At 30.4% G+C, this 19,303-nt stretch overlaps 2 protein-coding genes across 3 annotated transcripts; both read right to left on the bottom strand.

Annotated features, from left to right (window-relative positions):
- Nucleotides 1–1,418: 1,418 nt before the first annotated feature.
- LOC107476533 (inactive leucine-rich repeat receptor-like serine/threonine-protein kinase At1g60630) lies at nucleotides 1,419–6,832 on the bottom strand. Of its 2 annotated transcripts, none has more exons than XM_016096357.3 (3): nucleotides 6,357–6,832; nucleotides 4,228–6,128; nucleotides 1,419–2,262 (listed from the first exon to the last, which is right to left on the bottom strand). In XM_016096357.3, the coding sequence occupies exons 2-3, from the start codon at nucleotides 5,591–5,593 to the stop codon at nucleotides 1,604–1,606; spliced, it is 2,025 nt and encodes a 674-aa protein (XP_015951843.1). In that variant the 5' UTR covers nucleotides 5,594–6,128; nucleotides 6,357–6,832; the 3' UTR covers nucleotides 1,419–1,603. The 2 variants fall into 2 exon arrangements, with proteins under 2 accessions (XP_015951843.1, XP_015951844.1); XM_016096358.3 differs by having other exon boundaries at nucleotides 4,228–6,123.
- A 1,448-nt stretch (nucleotides 6,833–8,280) lies between these two features.
- Nucleotides 8,281–13,403, bottom strand: LOC107477003 (endo-1,4-beta-xylanase 5-like). The gene is made up of 7 exons (XM_021136626.2): nucleotides 13,337–13,403; nucleotides 11,371–11,417; nucleotides 11,014–11,233; nucleotides 10,752–10,918; nucleotides 10,558–10,656; nucleotides 8,876–9,673; nucleotides 8,281–8,664 (listed from the first exon to the last, which is right to left on the bottom strand). The coding sequence occupies exons 1-7, from the start codon at nucleotides 13,401–13,403 to the stop codon at nucleotides 8,284–8,286; spliced, it is 1,779 nt and encodes a 592-aa protein (XP_020992285.2). The 3' UTR covers nucleotides 8,281–8,283.
- Nucleotides 13,404–19,303: the final 5,900 nt, after the last annotated feature.

The raw sequence follows: 19,303 nt of genomic DNA, 5'->3' as shown, positions 1-19,303 counted from the left end.
ATTGATGGATTAATATTCTGGCACACGTAACAATTTTTTATCAATAATTGTTATTAGTACATAATTGTTCCCCTTTTAGAAATTGGTGAACAATCTAAAAAACCTTTTTATATTTTTGGTTATACAAAAAATATAGCTTCGTCCTTTATGAATTCTAATTAATTAATTAGCAAAGACATACAATACATGACAAACAGAATTTGATACTCATCATCAATCTTTTCATCACGTCTACCATATTTTCATTAAAAAAAATGATGTTCTTCATAGATGCATCAATTTCTAGGATAAATTAAATAATCAGTCAAAAACCAGCAATTGATTTTTATTATTTTATTTTCCAAAAAAAGAAAGTAAAATATTGTTTGATATTATATAATCCGAGTCCTAAATGAAAAAAAAAATTGTCGGTACGAAAGTTGAATGGTGCATTATTGTGTTTTCATATTAAAAAAAGAAATTTTTTTTTTGCCATATATACACGTCAACTTAATGATAGATATGTTAGTGTTGCAAGTGTGAGGAGTGTTGAAGTTAGTCCCACATCAAAGAAAGTAAGAAAGAGTGAGGAGTTTATAAGATGAGAGACACATTTACTTGACACCTTAAGGTTTTGAGTTGGATGTGGTGTCTTCTCATTTTATGTTCTTTCACTTGATTTCTCTCCAAAATCTCCCCAATTGTCGAGAACTCTCCACGGTTGGCCCAACAAGATATTCATGTCCTTAGTTTTTCTATAAAATATCTGAAATTTTTTGTCTATTTTTAAAATTGAATACACTAAACTCATTTCAAAAGTTAACTTCGTTCTAAAGATAAAGAAATATTTCAATACTTGTAAAATCTCTGAATACTATTTTTTTTAGAAATATAAAACTTGTAATACACTAATACCTATTCATCAGTTTCATTTATAGATGAGATTTTTTTTAGAAATATAAAACTTGTAATACACTATTTGACCCTTTACATTTATTAAAAAAGGAAAACAATAGATTCTTAAGAAATAATTCATCAGCCATTTGATTTGATTTTTTTAATGTAGTTAACTAATTAATGGGTTTAATTTTAGTTCCTGGAGAGATTTTAAAGTGATTATCATGTCTTTTATATATTGTTCTATGAGATAAGAGATATGATTCTCTTGTAATTACCCTTCAAAATAAATTGTAATTATTATAATAATTTTTTTATTGTCTATAGTATCCCCTAACTTGACAGACAAAAGACTAATCTGCTGCAAATATAAATTCCATTTAAGGATCTGGTCAATGTGTTGTTACATACACAAAGCGAAATTCGAACCCCACTTGTTTAAATGGAGAGAAGGAAACACTATAAATACTTGGAATCTTTTGCAATGGCAGTGATGAATCTTTTGAGTCTAGAAAATGAATGAATCTCTTAAAAAGTGCATATACTCACAAAGAACAAGAAGATTAAGAATCAAGGTGTTTACAGCATGAGTTTTCTATCACCTAGAATGATGGATTGGAAAATCAATAAGCAATAATTCAAGGAGAAAAATCAGCATCAAAAGCATAGGTTTAAATCAAACTATTATTAACCACCTACCTAAAAATAAAAAAGGAAAAATTTGACATCATATGCTCAAGTGTTCTTCCCTTGGAAAGCTTTGAACTGTATCTGACCATCTACCTGGTGAATGATCACTACTATTTGATGATACCTGAGCTTCCCCTCTTGTGTCTCTTATCATCTTCAGAACTTCCCTCATCGTCGGCCGGTTCTCCGGCACAAGCGAAACACATGCCATTGCAATGTTCAAGAGAGCTTGAAGCTTCTCTTCGGATGCTTCATTGCCCGAGGAAGGATCATCCCCGGACTCTGTCTCTTCCTCACGAACCGATTTAACCCATCTTGGTATATCCGAGCCGTGTTCTTGGACAAGGTCTTGGAAGGGAGTTTTTCCTGTTAAGAGTTCCAGGAGAAGGACTCCGAAGCTGTATACATCGGCCGGTTGCGTGTGAGACCTCTGGAAGCTTCTGCATTCGGGTGCTCTGTAGAATAAAGAGGTGGCACTTGGTTCATCCATTGAGTCAGGGTTAAGGAACATGGTGAGTCCATAGTCAGTAAGACAGGATTCGAAGTCCGAACCCAACAAGACATTAGAAGATTTAAGGTTTCCATGAGTTAAGCCGGGGTTTTGGTGGATGTAAAGTAGGCCGGTCGCGAGATCTTCGGCGATTTTGAGGCAGGATGTCCAATGAAGAGGCTTTCCTCCGCCGGATGTTTTTGATCCTGCATTGTTACATTCATCAGAAGATTAACAGAAGAGGAAGATAATAACAAAGTAATTACCAGAAATCTAGAGATGAAGTTTACTAATAATAATGCAGTATTAGAAGTGTAACTTGCCTTAATTAATCCTAAGTAATCACAATTACAAGGTTAAATAATCCTTATTTTTCCATTGTACATAGTATGATATCTTGATTTATAGTTCTCTTCCTTTATAAGAAATGAACAAGGGGGTTGTTCTAATTGGAATAGATTGTGCTACAAGGAACATATGCTTTTCCCTCAAATACTAAAACACCTATTTTAATTTCCTATTACAAAATTGGTATTGCATTATCAAGAAGAGATAATATAACAGCTTTTTAACAGTTATGGGAACACTTGCCTTTCATCTTTTACTTTGGGAGAGAATTCCAATAAGAGGGCACGTGGCTGGTTTCTACATAACATGTTTTACAAGGGACAATGACAGAACTAAGGTTCTTAATTAATTTACTATCATGCTCAACACCAGTGTGTAAACTAGGCCTTTATTGTTATTATTATTAGCAGGGGCTTTAGCTACCAATTTATCATGCTCTTTTAAAATAAAATACTAATTAACAGTAGTAACAACCTAGATAAACTACCAAAATAGTATCTAAGAGTTTATATCACTAATGGAAAATAATATCAAAAGATATGAACAACAGATAAACCAAAAAATGTTTAGAAACATAACAAAAAAATAAAAATACTTCTTTTTTTATAAATAGCAATCAATTTTTGCATTTGCTAACATCTACAATGGATCTGAATTTTTGCAAAAATATTTAGATACCTATTTGGAAGGTGCATGCAAAATATCAGCAGAATTCTATCTCTGAACCTCTTTTTTTTTTTAAGTTCAATTATTTACAGAAAAAAGGAAAAAATCACTTGAATACCAAATTTACAAATGAAAAAGTTATTTTTCTAATATGCTTGCAAAAAATACATCAAAACTCGATCTCTAAATACTTTCAAGTACCAAATCAGTAGTTTATCTTCAACAACTTTAAAAAGCAACAACAATGAACCATCATAAGATGCATCTATATTTGAACAATAGGAAAGACTCAATATACATGGTTTAATTTGTGACACCAATGAAAGTTGGGATTAGATAACTGTAGAAGTAGATGTTCATCAGGGTGGCATCCAATCTAATAATAACACTATGTAGCCGAAAATTCTCTTTAGTTTTTCAATGGTTGAATGGGACAGCACTAACATGGGGCCAGAATCATATAAATGAGTTGTCAAATAGAAAGCACAAATCTTTATAAAGTCTGAAATTATAATAAACAGTTGGAGAGGGAAAGCAACACCTTGTGTCCCTATTTAACTAAATCTAAGCGAGAGGGAAAGCTTTTGTGCCTAGATATCATTGGATATCAAAGGAGGCCCCCCATTATACACCAAAAGATAATAAACTTTTAGGTCCTTCTCATCAAACCCTCCTTTTCATCCTTAAAAAATACTTGCATTATATATCATTATAATTATAATTGTTCTATCATTATATAAATCACCTTCCCACGCATGCAAGACCACATATTCCAATTTCCAACCCACTCTTGTAAATCAGAAATACAACATTTGAACCACAACAACAACAAAGCTAACTAGTCTAGGAACATGATGCCCCAAGCAATAATATTACCAACCCATGTGGAATCCTATGGCTACACCAATACAATCAATTCTAATATAGTGTTTGGTAATTGAAAGCTAATAGATAAACACCAACACCTTTACCTTTACCTTAAAATCATATCAATATCAATGTTGTGGCTCCACTAATTTATAAGAATGATAAATTGGCAAGAGACATGGAAAGACCAAGAAGAATAATCAAAGCAACAAGAAAGCTACAAGTCAAGCCAAATCCAACATAAATAAATAAATAAAATAATAGTGATTGAGAAGAAAACATGAACATACCATGAATGAGAGAGAAGAGGCTGCCATTAGGGAAATAATCATAAACAAGAAGCCTTTCCTCCTTAGCCTGAAAATAAGCCCTAAGTGGGACCAAATTAGGGTGCCTAAGCCTACCAAGAACTTCAATATGTGCCTTAAACTCATCCAAATTAGGGTACCTAGCATCCTTCAATCTCTTAACAGTTACAATAAACCCTGATTCCATAACTGCCTTATATGTACTTCCCATAATGCCCCTCCCAAGTGTCTCAGCTGAAGCCTTAAGCAAATCCTCTAATGTGTAACTCATTTCCCTGTTATCCCCTGCTCCTAAGAACACCAACTTCCCTAGACCCTCACCTTCCCATGCAAAACCACCTTGTTTCCCTTCGTTGTTACCACTGCTGCCACCGCCGCCGCCGCCTCCGCCGCCGCCAACATCTTCAACTTCCTCCACACTTCCAACCCCATTTCCTTTCCTTCTAGCTCCAGCACCTACCCTCTTCCTACGGTTTCTACAAATGGTGAAGAAGACAAGAACCAAAATAATGAGCAACAAAACAACACCACCAACGGTTCCTCCAATAATCTTGATTAGTTTCGTGCGGTTCGATGATGTTTTTTTCTTTGCTGTTTTCGGAACCGTGGAGGAACTTGGGCTCATAGAAGGAGGCAAAAGGATGTTACTTTTGCATGGCACGTGGACTTGATCGCCGCAGAGATTAGTGTTGCCGGAAAACGAAGAAGCATTGAACCGTACCAATGCCGGAGTCGCCGGGATCTCGCCGGAGAGTTTGTTATTCGAAACGTTTAAGTACCTGAGACTTGATTGGTTGAACCCCGGGATTTTCCCGGTGAACAAGTTGTCCTCCAAGTAGAGCATGTAGAGTCGCCGGAGATTCAGCAACGACGCCGGAATGTCGCCGGAGATTCTGTTCCCTGACAAAACTATGACTTTTACACGATGGAGGTCGGAAACAGAGGCCGGAAACTCTCCGGAGAAGTTGTTGTCGTTGAGGAAAATTGATTTGAGGTTGACTAAGCTTGAAAGTTGTGGAATTTGACCAGAGAGTGAGTTCCCTTTGAAGCTTAGAACTCGAAGCTGATCCAAACGGTTCAGGATCTTCGATTCTAAGGTTCCGGTGAGGTTGGAGTATTCTATAACAAGCTTTCTTACCCTTCCATTGAAGCAGTCTTTGACACCTTGCCATGTGCAGACATCGCTGCCTGATCGCCATGGAAGCTTGTTGTGTGCGTCTATGGAAGATTTCAGTGCCAAAAGCGCTTGGGAATCGTCCTCTGAGGTTGCAAGTTGAGAGAGAAAACAGAGAACAGAGACGAAGAAAACAGAGTAGAAAACAGAGGATCTTGTTCTTTTTCTTCCCATGTCTTTCTCTTTTTGTGTCTTTTGAAAAGGGAAATGGAGGATGAAAAATGGGACAGCACAAAGTTTGGATCTTTTTCACCAGATTCGGGTCCTCATAATAAATATCGACAAATTCTTAAATGATGCACAGTGTTCACTGACCAAATAAGAGATCTTTGATTTTTCTTTGTTTCCTGTTTGGTGTGACTTTCAGTCAGATCTACCATTGTTGCTTCAAAATGTGAGTTCAACACTTCAACCCAAGCTATTGACTACACTAAAGTTGAGATCTTCAGCTTCAAAGAAGAACAAAACTGTGAATGTGGAAGTGGAGGTGAAAGTGAAAGTGAAAGTAAAAGAGCTCTTCTTTCTCTGAGGATCCATAAAAATGGAGACACTTAATGTGGTTGAAGTGTTGCCTTCTTGGTTTCTGGAAACTATTGTTCACGGACATGGAACACTATGGCAGAACTCTCACGTGAAAATCATCTCACAAATTAACCATTTTTCTCTTCTTTTCTACTTTCTATGATTTCTATATTCTTCTCAATCTGCGCTGCACCAACACCAACACCAACAACATTATTTTTTTATTGTTAACCAACAAAGCAAGCAAAACAAAAACAAGTGTGCATTTATTTATTGATACAATTAGTAGTATATATGTTGTACATTAATAGAGACAAATAAGACAATCACAATTCACACAAACACCATGCATATATTAATTGGAGTACAGTGTAGTAGTAGTAGTAGTAGCAATAACAATAATAATAATACTTACTTTCTTGGGTTGCTCATTCTCATGGATTTTGGCAATTTGATAACTTTGCTGAAGTTATGGGAGGATCCAATAATAAAACTCTCCTTCATTAGAATCATTGCAAAACACACTAACTAGCTACCACTGAATGGAATGAATGAATGATGTAGGCTCTAAAAGGCTTCAGCTTTTTAACTTTTTAACTTGTTTTGGAATTGGGTCAAAAAACAAAAAGCAACAGTAGTTTGTGGCAGTAAAACTGAAACACACATGGTGCAAGTGCAGGTTTTCCAGCTACTATAATTTGATTTGAGAAGTGTGAGGATGGTGTTTGTGGTAATAATTTGAGAGAGAGAAAGGAAAAGGAGGGTTTATGAAATGATGCTTCTATGAATGTATTATTAGAGTGTCTGATCAGAGAGAGAAAGAAAGGACAGAAAAGAACATGCTTCCCTTTCTTTCTCTCAACAAAGACCCCTCTCTTTCATCTCAGGAAATTGGTGAGCGAATTGAAGGCAAATCAAAACAGCAATAAATAAATGGTTTTTCACCAAAAAAAGAAGGATGAAAAAACCATGAGCTGCCACGTGTTGCAAAGTAATGGGAAGTGTATGTGACAATAATAATAAAGAAGTTGAACTCGTGTTCAATCAAACTAAGTAGTGATCATTGACTCAATGACCCTTGCCAGCTGTCACATTTTGTTTCTTTTATTTTTTGGATAAATAAAATAATGCAAATGAATTTACTTGGTGTTGAAAATTGAGATGCTAATAGAGTATAGGAAATTTTGGAAAAAAAGAAAAAATGTGGGTGTGAAGTGAGAAGGGTCATGGGTTTGTGGTTGTGTTTGGTTGACTCGAGACAGTTGCCGAAAATGTAGGTACTACACTATTGAAGAAAAGAGACCATGCGCTCGTATATTTTGGTTCTTTCAAAAGCTCGTACATAAAAATATAAAATTATATTTTGACAAATAAAATATAAAAAAAATATTATGTCTAAAGATATTAAATTAGTATATTTTGTATTTATTTTAACAGAAAGAATATAGAAATATTAACTAAATATATAATTTATTTTTTTTATTATTCTTACTAATTTTTTATAATTATACTTTTTATTATTATATTTTTTTAAATTTTTTAAATAAAAAAGAGAATAAGTCAATGAATTATAATTCAAATGACATAGTCTCTATACTCATCCAAGAGGTCGCGGGTTCAAGTTTCTCTATTTTTTATAAAAATAAAAAATATAATAAATTATACTTTTATAATTTGTTTTAATTTATGATCAATAAAATACAAGAACGCTCATTTTTGTGTTAGTGTGTTATCTTATTCCATTTCCATAACCAAAAATATTTTTTTTCTTTTTTTTTCACAAATTATAGTCACCAGATCCATGTGATTTACGACTGCCGAAAATTTTTAGTATCAAAGTCATTCAAGTGTCCATGATTCATGTTTAGATCTATTGAGATGGTAAATAATCTTTTATATTTAGTTATTTCTTATTTGTGCATTGTTGCTATTGATTTTAGATACAGTAAATTAACACATTACACGTTTACACATAATCAATTCACTTAATAATTGGAATCATTAATATTTATTTTCCTTATTAGTGTAAAAATTGATGTTATGAGGTTTCTTTCCTTTATAAGGTTTCTAGCCTTAATGTTTGCTTAATATAGGACATAAACATAAGAATAAATAGACATGAAAAAATGTTTAAAATTTAAGAAAATTACAATTTATTGTTTGGCAAAAAATAAATAGAAGAGACTATTTTGTGTCATGTGTTAAATAATTCAAAAAAAAAATCTGCATATTAAAAATCAGTCATTATTATTATTTATTTATTTTTAATATATATATTTTATATTTACATAAAAAGAAACTAAGAAAGTACCACTTTTAGGAATAATCATTGATAATAATAACTAGACAGAAAGCTTAACAATCTGTGTAGTGATGTGGGACCCATTATTATGATGATGATGATGTATTGGATTCACTTGAAGGTGGTGAGTGAAAGAGTAATTGTTGTTGTTGATGAGAGGGTGATTGATTTCCAACTTGTAATCTCCATGGAAAAGAGAAACATGAATGAAGCCATTGTGATCAGTGTTTGCTGAGAATGGTCTGAGGCCCCATTCATGAAGAAGCTTGTCCACAACAACACCTGCAGGCAAGTTGTTGAAATTGTTGTCTGTTAAACAAATTCTGTAGCAACCTTGTGGTGATCTTGCTGTCCACATTATAATTCCTTGGACACCAGGGTGAGAGTGTGCTTCTCTTAGAACTTGTTCAAAGGATTGCACCTACACACAAATTCAAATGTATTAATTAAGGTTGGTTAAAACATAAGATGAAAAGACACCACATCCAATTCAAAATCTTAAGGTGTCTAATTAATGGGTCTCTCATCTTATAAACTCTTCACCCTTCTTTGCTTTTTTTTATGTGGGACTAACTTCATGTACTTCTGACACTTGAAACATTAACAATAATATTTAGAGTAGTAAACTTTACCTGATTATTTTGGGGTGAAACATCAATTTCTGTTATCCAAACTGGTGAACGAGTGGCAACAAGTTGATCAATGGAAGCTCTCATGTATGGCAAATTAGGAGGAAAATTAGGAAAATGTGCTTCAAGGCCAATTCCAACAACTCCTCCTCTGCTCTTAAAAGTAGGATAATCTTGAATCTGTCTAAGCTTCTGAATATACTTTGCAGGGTTTGCTGCATTATCTCTATTATCCTCAATTGTATTAAACTCATTCAAGAACAATGTAGCACCACCATCAATCCCATGAGCCACACTGAAAACCTTAGCTGAAAAATCTTGTCCAAGTTTACTCTCAAAGAATGAAAAATGCATGTTCTCATTAACAACATCCCAATGAATAACTTGGCCTTTGTATCTTGAAACAACAGATTGAAGCCTCTTTTGCACTGCCATATTGAGTTCTTGTGGTGAAAGTGAAGGGACCCAACCAGGTTGGAATTTGGGGTCATCCCAGAATATGTTGTGGCCTCTAACAGCAATGCGGTTTCTCCTGGCAAAGCCTAGCATCGCGTCCGCGGCCGAGTAGTCTTCCCGGCCCCGGACGGATTCTGTGCTGTACCATTTCATTTCATTGGTGAATGTTGTGACTGTGAACCTTTGGAGGAACCATTTTTGGTATGCAGGGTTGTTGAGAATGGATTTGTCTATTGCGCTTCCAAATGGGAAGCGTGCCCTTGTTTGTTGAAGTGATACACTTGCATTTCTAAGAGGTTTTCCTTCTTTATCCAATATTTGGATTGATACCTTTCTCTTTCTTGCCTGCCAAGTTACACATTTTCAAGAACAAAACAACTTAATCTCATATATTTTGTGGCTAATTGGGGAATGTAGCACCAATGATGGTTCATAGAGTGTTAAACTATATTTTCTTTCTTGTTTTTACTTGTAGACTCATTGTCTTTTATCATTAGACTAAACTAAATTTAGACTCGCGTAATGCATGAAAAAGTAAAAAACTAATATTATGAATTTTTGTATATTATTTTTTAGATAATTAAAAATAATAGATGAGTTTTTTTCATAATTAGTTATAAATTAATCTATATAACTCATATAACAAAGAATTATATCAATAAATTTTATATTAATAATTATGATAATTAGTATCGTTGTATTTGATTATTTGTAATTGAAAATTGCTATTATTTTTATTATTATTGTTATTATTCTTACAATTTTAATATAAAATGTTAATTGTATTAACTGTTACTTTTTTTTTTAAATAGGGAGACTCGAACCCACAATCTCTTAGATGAATATGAAGAGATTATATCATTTGAGTTATAACTCATTGGCACATTAGCCATTATTTTATTATAATTAAAATGTATAATGATATGTAGTAAATTTAATTAATTAAGGGTATTGATTAGGAAAATATTTTTTTATAGTAAAGATTTAAAACTTCATAATACATGAATTTTTTTTATAATTATCACCTATTCAAGATAGTTGACATAGCCCAATGGTAAGAGATTTTTTTTAATAATTGTCACCTATTTAAAATAGTTGATATTACATAAAGAAAAATAATTATATGACATAAACTCCTTTTATACTAACTAGGTATTAACTTCTATATAATAAAAATATATAGATAAACAAAAACAAATCCAAAAAACTATCAGCAAAACAATGTTTACCTTTTCAATATTGTAATCTTGATGAGACTTCCATTCCTCTTCTGTGAAGGGTTGTAAGGAAACGCTGTCCACCCATATTTCCACATCAGTATTCTTGCTCTGCAATACACAGTTCAGCATTTTCAACATCAAATTAAAAAAAATAAAAATAAAAAATTAATATCTGTTTTTAGAAATTTAAACAATAATATTACTTCAAAATAGAGTTTAGCAATTCCTGATGTATCTGTTGTGAGACCACCCTTTATCATAGACCAGCAATTAGACTTAGCAATTGTGGCACCAGCAAATTTTATCCCTTTCCTTGTTTTAACCATTGCTGTTACTTCAACATTATTTCCCTCATTCACTTGTATCCAAGCTTCACCAAGAACAAAATCAAGTTAATTAATTTCTTGATATTTCATTAATATAAAACCAAGACAATTTATCTTAGTACAAAATTATTAAATTTACCAGATAAAGCATAGTGCTTGTTCTTTTGCAAGAAAACCTTCTGGGAGACACTATCATAAGTTTGCTTTCTCTTATGTGCCACAATGTATTTGTTCCCTAATGATTCTCTATGTTGTATTGCTGATTCACCAAATTGAATCCAACCTTGTGATCCATTATTCAGTTCTGGGTTTTGGATGATTCCTCCATTGTACTGTGGCTTATGAGGGTGTGTCAAACACTGAGGTGGAAATTGAAAACATTAGGACCCACATAATTAAAGTTATGTGTAAATGTAACAGTGACATTAACAGTAAGGTCCTATCCTAGAAAATATAAAATAAAAAAAAAGGTTGTTAGAGGGAAGGACTTAATTACTTCAATGCTGACAGTGTGATCATAGGATAAAGCTTCAGCTCCAAAACCTAGTGTTGTCATATTCAAATACAGTATAGTAGTAAGTAGTTTAGTACTTTAGTGCTATGTATTTTGACTTAACATTAATATATGTTCTTTAATTAGTAACATATAAGAATTAAGAGGAAAATCAAATACATCACAGCATAGCAGAGCTTTGATTGTTAGGAAGTACAGCTGAATTGAGAGAATAAACAATTATTAAAAGAATAATAATAATTGAAAGTTGAACACTGTAACTAGGATAATAAAATAATAGTAGTAGTAGTAGTAGTAATATTAATAAACCAAAGTCTTTTCGATTTGCTGAAGAGTTTGAGTGACACTATTTTGATTTAAATTTTTTTTATATAATTGAATGTTTATGATAGAAATTAAATCACTGATGAAACGACATAAAAAAAATTCTAACATTTTAAATGAAATAATCATCTAATAACTACTATACGAATCTTTGATGTTTGAGCACGTAATTATTATTATTTTTTCAAAGAATGCAAGTATTTAATTAATTTATTTTTTTTATAATAACCAAGAAGCAAAAAGCGATGGAGATGTAGTAGAAAGAAATAACTTTACAATGATTGACTTAAATCAAATAAAATCAAATTTGATTTTAATAATAAATTGGATACGTAATAAATGATTTGTACATCGATTCAAATCAGATTCTTTTACAATTATTCCAAATATTTACTAGATGTACAAACAATTTTTTTTTCTCAATTCTCTACTCTCTTTTAAAAAAAATTTAATTATTGTGTTGATCTTATAATTTTACTAAATTTTTAATTAGGTTCTTATATTTTTTTAATTAAATTTATATATTATTTTTAATTTTATAATTAGGTTATTTTTATATAAAAATATTAAAATTAATAAAATATTTTTTTAAAAAATATATAGTCAAAAGATCTAATTAAATTTTTAATTATAGATTTTTTAATATTTAAAAAAATATTTAGTTAATTCTAATATTTTTTATACTAAAAAAATTTAATTATAAAATTAAAACTAGTATAAGTATCTAATTATGCGGTTAAAAATCTAATTAAATTTTAATTATAAATACCTTCAATTTACGAAAAAATATTCAATTAATTCTAACATTTTTTATACCAGAAGTGACCTAATTATAAAATTAAAAGCATTGTAAGGATCCAATTGAAAGAAAAAATATATAAAGACCTCACTTAAAAATTTGATAAAACTATAAAAATCAACAGAATAACTAAACCTTTAAAAAAAGGAGCTATATATGTCAAAATAAAATATATAATTTTATAAAATATACTGAAATTGCTCTAATATTAACATTTTAACTTATTTTTTTCAATTCATATGCATATTAAAAAAATTAAAAGTATACAAGACTCCAACTAAAAAGAAAACACGTACGATAAGCATTTAAATAATTACATTGAGTTAAGGGAAGAATTCAAACAATTACCTTTTGAGAGAGATAAAAGTATAAAAGTAAAAAAATAAAATAAAAATATTAAGGTGAATGCTATGGTATCTGAAAAAGGTTAAAAAATAATATTTAATTTAAAAGATATAACAATAAATAATTTTTAAAAAATCAAAACTTACTATAAAAAATAAGTTAGGTAAAATTTAGGCACTAATTCATAGGCACCATAAAATTGGCCAAATATTAATCAGCAAACTCATTATGATGGTATTGATATGTGTTTTAATTTAATTTTTTTTTTAAAGAAAATTATATTGTGCTCAATAAAATCACTGATAATAAAAGATTTAATTATTTTGTTAGTTTTTATAATTTTATCAAATTTGTAATTAGATTTATATATATATATTTTTAATTAAATGATAACGGTGATGTGAGGTGATGGTGACAGGCGTAGTCATATTCATATGGTAATTAAAGCTTCAATTTGCGTAGGAGACAAGAAAAACAAACCTGCAAAAAGGATGATGCATAGCAGAAGAATAAGACTCAAGTTTTTGTCTCTCTTCATCATACGCATGTTTAATTCGCTGCCTTTCTTACTCTCTAGTCTCTTCTCTTCATTATGAGGCTCTAATAATCCAATGTGAATAAAATAATAAACAGAATTAAATAAATTCGAAAAAGCAAAGCATTATACAAATAAATTTAAATAAATAAATAGGAGAGAGCTCCTAAGAAGATTATACCATACCAGGATTGAAAATTTGAGTTGGTAGTGATGAGTGATGAGTAGTGAAGAGTGAAGAGTGATTTCACAAACTGTGCCAAAATCTTTTGTTCCTAAGCATATATATATTAATAAAACATAAATAATATGGTGCATTTAAGTGAAAATATGTAGATTTTGTTTTTTGTTTATATATTTTAGAAGCGTACCATTGTTACCCGGACAAAGTAAATGACATTTTGACAAGATTATAATGATTTGAACAATAATTTGAACGATAATATAATTATTTGGATGATTTGAACGATATTATAAGATTACTTATTATAATTTTTTATATATTGGTAAATAAATATATAATATTATAATTATTTAAATTTATTTAAACAATATTGTAAGATTACTTATTGTGATTCTTGCCATATTAGTAAATAAATATATGATGTTATAATTATTTGAACTTGATATTGTAACGAAGAAAATATTAGGCAAGTATATGTAGTAATTTTTAAACATAGCAGTAAAAAAAGGTAGGATCGTATTATTCTTTTGAAAAAGAGAAAAATATTTTTTTGCATTATTATTTTATCTCAAAAACATGTTCACAGTTATACATAATGAGCAATGAATCCTTCCTTGTATGTTTGTCATAGTTGTTTATTTAGAGAATTTATACATAATTTTTATTCTACTATATATTTTTTTTTTCATACATAAGGATTATTATCTACGATTTTATTAATAGTATTGTTCATATCTTGGTCCAAAGCTAAGACCCAAATCCAAACGATAGGCCCAACCCACAAGGTTGAGCCTCACAGTATACCGACCTTCCTCTAAGAAGTCGGTGCTCCCCACGACTCGCCCAAACGAAGTCGGAAGCAGAGATTAGCTGACAGATAATAACTGCCCCTAAAATCTCTCAATCCACTTCCAGGAGCTATATCGTAACCTCTCTAAGATAAAGGAACGGTTATCCACCCTAAAAGGTGGAACTACTCCAATGGTGGTTATTGGTTCACTACTATAAATACACTGACACCCCTCAGGTATCTCTAAGTTCCAATACTCTCTAGACCTGCTCACACCCTTGCTGACTTAGGCATCAGAGCGTCTTTGTAGGTACCACCCCCCATTCTCTCACACTCGCGAGTCGGACGAAGGCCACAAAGGCGCGAACCCGCTCGAAGGCTTCCTTCCTCAGACGATTGGGCCAACCTACCGAGTCCAGCCCATTAATCTCCGATTACCCAACGTAACAAATATAAAAAATTTAGACTCAATGATAAAAAAAAATATAAAAAAATAAAAGTAAAAATTATAAAATTGTAAAAAATACTGTCTAAGTTTAATAAGAGCAAAACTATTTACGATTTTAATGGATAATAATATTAGTTGATTATTTTTTTAAAATTTTTAAATAATATTAAATTTATTTTATAAATATTAATAACTTATATTTGGGTTTTTCTTAAGTGTGTAATATATATAACTTTATCCGTTTAATTTTTTTTAAATATTACTGATATTAAAATAAGAGTAAAGTATTATTTTTGTTTCCAACATTTGAAGTAAGTCTTATATGTGTCCCTAACGTTTGAAATCGTCCTATTTGTATTTCTAGCTAATATTTATAAAAATGATTTAATATTATCCTGCCGTCAATTATACTAATAAATCATATTGTATTTTTTAATTATTCTCACTTGGATGTATTCGTTCTCAATTAGGTCTCACTTTGATGTGTTCGATTTCAATATTGTATTCACTATTTGTGTTTATTAGGTTCAATTATATCCCTAGAAAAGTGAATTATGTAAATGTCACATGAATTAGTTTCAACTTTCAACTTTTGATGAACTATTTTTCGGAGTGGATTATCGGTTCTGTTCCAGATATTTGTATTCTAATTTCAATAAAAGATTTTCAAAACTCAAACTAAAGCTCATGATGTGTAATTGATGACATACAGGATAATATTAAATTACTTTTACAAATATTAGAAGTACAAATAAAATGATTTAAACGTTAGAAACACAAATAAAACTTACTCCAAACATTAAAAACAATACTTTACTCTTAAAATAACTATTAAAAAGACTCTCATTCATAATTCACAAGTTATAAAAAATCTACACCAAAGAGTAGAAATGAACTGTATAAAAACTCTTAACATTACTTTGGTTAATCATCAATTCAAATCATTAAAATTTTAACTTTGATTTTCTTAGAGATTATGAAGGTATATATCTATGTTCTTTTTAATTCTTGATAAGGTTGAAATTAACTTCTAAATCTATTTTCTTTTGGTAAAAATATGAGAACTTAATAATTAGTTAATTCATTAATATCTTTTTATTAAAAACTAGTGATTGATGTCATTGATGATATCGATTATGAATTGGAAGATATTTAAATACCACGTGAAAATAATGGTCTAAACACAATGGATAGAGGAGGCGGTATCGGTATATTTTTTTTATTATATTTAGATACAAAGTTAAATCTCATCAATTTTTATCAATAATTGACGATTATAATTATCATTTAGATATATTAAATTTTGAAATTTATGTATATTAATATCTTCACTATCAGATTTATAAAAAAATTTTACATTCATGTAATTTTTTTATTCAAGTTATTCAAGTAATATTTTTCAGACGCGCCTCTTTCACTCTCTCACTCATTTGTCATATACGCACCTCATATAACGTAAATCTTATGCTGCGTGATAAACTTTTGCTCAATGCAAACCTTCTGCTGCAATCTAAACCTTGTTCTCTTCTCGCATTTTCGTTCTTCAACGTAATAAGATTTGTTGTTCTCCTCTGTTCGCGTTTTCTTTATTGTTCTTTTTTTTCTTCTCTGCTCACGTTCTTTATTATTGATCTGCATTGAATTCAATGTAATAAGCTCCGTCGTTCTTCTTCTTCTTCGATCTTCACTCCTGAATCGAAATAATGAATGATTCAACTTCAAATCAGTTGAATGAGAACGATTTGGTTTATCCTTCTGAAACGAATCATGCTGATGAAGTTTGGATTATTCAATTTTGAATCGAATTGAATGGAATGCAATTGTTAATTTTATTTGAATTGAATTCAATGGACGTAGGTGTTTTTGAATCTGAATTGAATTAATAATATCTAAATTGTAGATAGAAGTGTTTTGAATTTGATTTTATATAATGGAATATATTTGTTTCATCATGAGTACGTATTTCGGTTCGGTGTTCAGAAAGCTGTTTGATTTTTATTTTATATTTTGGATTATGTTTCGTTCACTCAGCACTATAGAGTTATTTCACCATGAGTACGTATTTCAATTCGGTGTTTAGAAAGCTTTCTGCTATATTGATATATGCAATTTTTCTGTTCATCCAGTGTATTAATTTCAGTTCACTGTGTTTTTTGGGGTTCTTAATGTCTTGATAAATACCCTGATTCCATTCATTGTGAACCTGGAACAAAACGTCAGCCAGACAGTTCCAATAGATATATAAATTAACGTCTTAGACCGACGGGACAAGGAATAATCTATCTTGAATCAGATAAAAATATTAACATTAAATATATACATTGATATTAAGATTAGATATATAGATTAACATTTACATTAATATTCACATGAATACATTGAAAGAAGCATTATTTGCTTTTTTAAATAAGTAAAACAAAATATTGTTAATTACAACCAGTCAATCATAGTATATCCTATTTACTATATAAATCCCCATATGTGAATTTACAATAAGGGTTGGAGAGGGCAGCAGATAGCTTTGGGAGTCTTGTTACTTCAGATGCCTGAATCACTTGATCTATGATTTTGTTCATTTCACGCAATAGAATATTCAGACTATATTCGTGCCTGAAGCCATCAATCTATTCCTACATTTCAATTGAAAGGAAATTAGTTACATATGAAATGAACCCAACTGAAATGATAAATGTCCCAGCCCACTGAATCGAACCCCCTTGATGCACTGAATAAAACACACTGAATAAAATATGATAACTAATAAAACAGCTAGAAAAGCATTGCTGCATGCAATCAGAATAACCCTTAATCCTGAACACACTAAATATCAAATGAATAAAAATTACCAAACCCACCGAATCGAACAACATTCATGTGGTGAATAAATTGTTATACACTTTCAATCATCAAGAATAGTATTTCTCCATGCAAATGAAGTCAACTCAACAGAGTAACAACCAAGTTGAAATTAACATATACTATCTACTCACATACACTATCCACTGAACTGAATAAAAATAAGAATAAATTTCATTCAAAATCCTAGTTATACTATAAAAATGCAATAAAAATAACCCTAAACCTTGAACACACTAAATATCAAGTGAATGAAAATCACCAAGCCTACCGAACCGAACACAATTCATGTGGTGAATAAATCGTTATAAACATTCAATCATCAAGAATAGAATTTGTCTATGCAATAGAAGTCAACTAAACAGAGTAACAACCAAATTCAAAGCCCTAGTTATACTATCCACTGAATTGAATAAAAATAAGAACAAATTTCATTCAAAACTCTAGTTATACTGTAAAAATGCAATCACAATAACCCTAAACCCTGAGCAAAATAAAAGAAGGTCACCGAACCGAACAACATTCATGTGGTGAATAAATCGTTATCAAATTTCAATCATCAAGAATAGTATTTTTTCATGCAAAAGAAGTACTGAATAGAGTAACAACCAATTTCAAAACCCTATTTACACTATCCACTGAACTAAATAAAAATAACAACAAATTTCATTCAAAGCTCTAGTTATATTGTAGACAATACGTCGATCTACTAAACGAAGCAAATCAATCTAGTAAACCTAAAATACAACTAGGAGAAATGCGACATTGCAAGATTTTAAATGAACAGTAATTTTTCTCATACCTTTGTTAGTCTTTGTTGCTATTTTCATTCGTTTTTGCTTGTTCGTGGCAAAATCTTGTCGCGATTCTTCTCCAGTAGTGGTTTTTGCAGAGAATGTGAGTGAAGTTTGAGTGATTTTGAGAGAGATTCAAAGAGAAGGAGCGGTTTCGTGTAGTGGTTTGGCGTTGAGGAAGAAGTAACGTTTTTTCGTAATGGACGCGAAGTAACGAAGAATTTTCGAGCGCGTGTTTTCACTCATCATTAATGCGCGTGACTCTATTTAAATTTTGGCCAACTTGAATACATAGATACATAGATGTGTGTAGCATAACTGTTAAATTTATCCTAAAAAATCTGTATTAATTTATTTTTTTAGTAAACTATTTTTAATTTATGTCAATCTAAAATTTTATATACTAATATTAAGATATTATTGTTTCAAGTGCATATTTTGAATACATCAAATAGTTATGTTGAATTATTTTTTAATAATTTTAAATTATTTACTATTTATTTGAAAAAAATTTACATAAAAATGTTTTAATAATTTAATGTTATTTCATATCATTACAGTAGTATTTAATGACAACAAACTGATGAACTATTATTTCGAGTTTTCGACAACATATTATAGATATGTTATTTTCAGTTATTTATTTTGAGCAGATTTTGATCTATTTTTTTTTTAGTAAAACAACATTTACATATTTGATTGTCAATTTAAATATTATTCAATGATTTAATTTGACATTGGGCATACTTGTCTGACTTATTGGACAAAATAAATTAATAAAAAAATCAATATCTATATATTCGAATTCATATCCTTGACACTAAGATTATAAAGAAAAAC

Source organism: Arachis duranensis, chromosome 3, assembly GCF_000817695.3.
Source record: "Arachis duranensis cultivar V14167 chromosome 3, aradu.V14167.gnm2.J7QH, whole genome shotgun sequence".
In the NCBI taxonomy this organism is placed as follows: domain Eukaryota; kingdom Viridiplantae; phylum Streptophyta; class Magnoliopsida; order Fabales; family Fabaceae; genus Arachis; species Arachis duranensis.
This window is presented reverse-complemented; position numbering and strand designations above follow the sequence as displayed.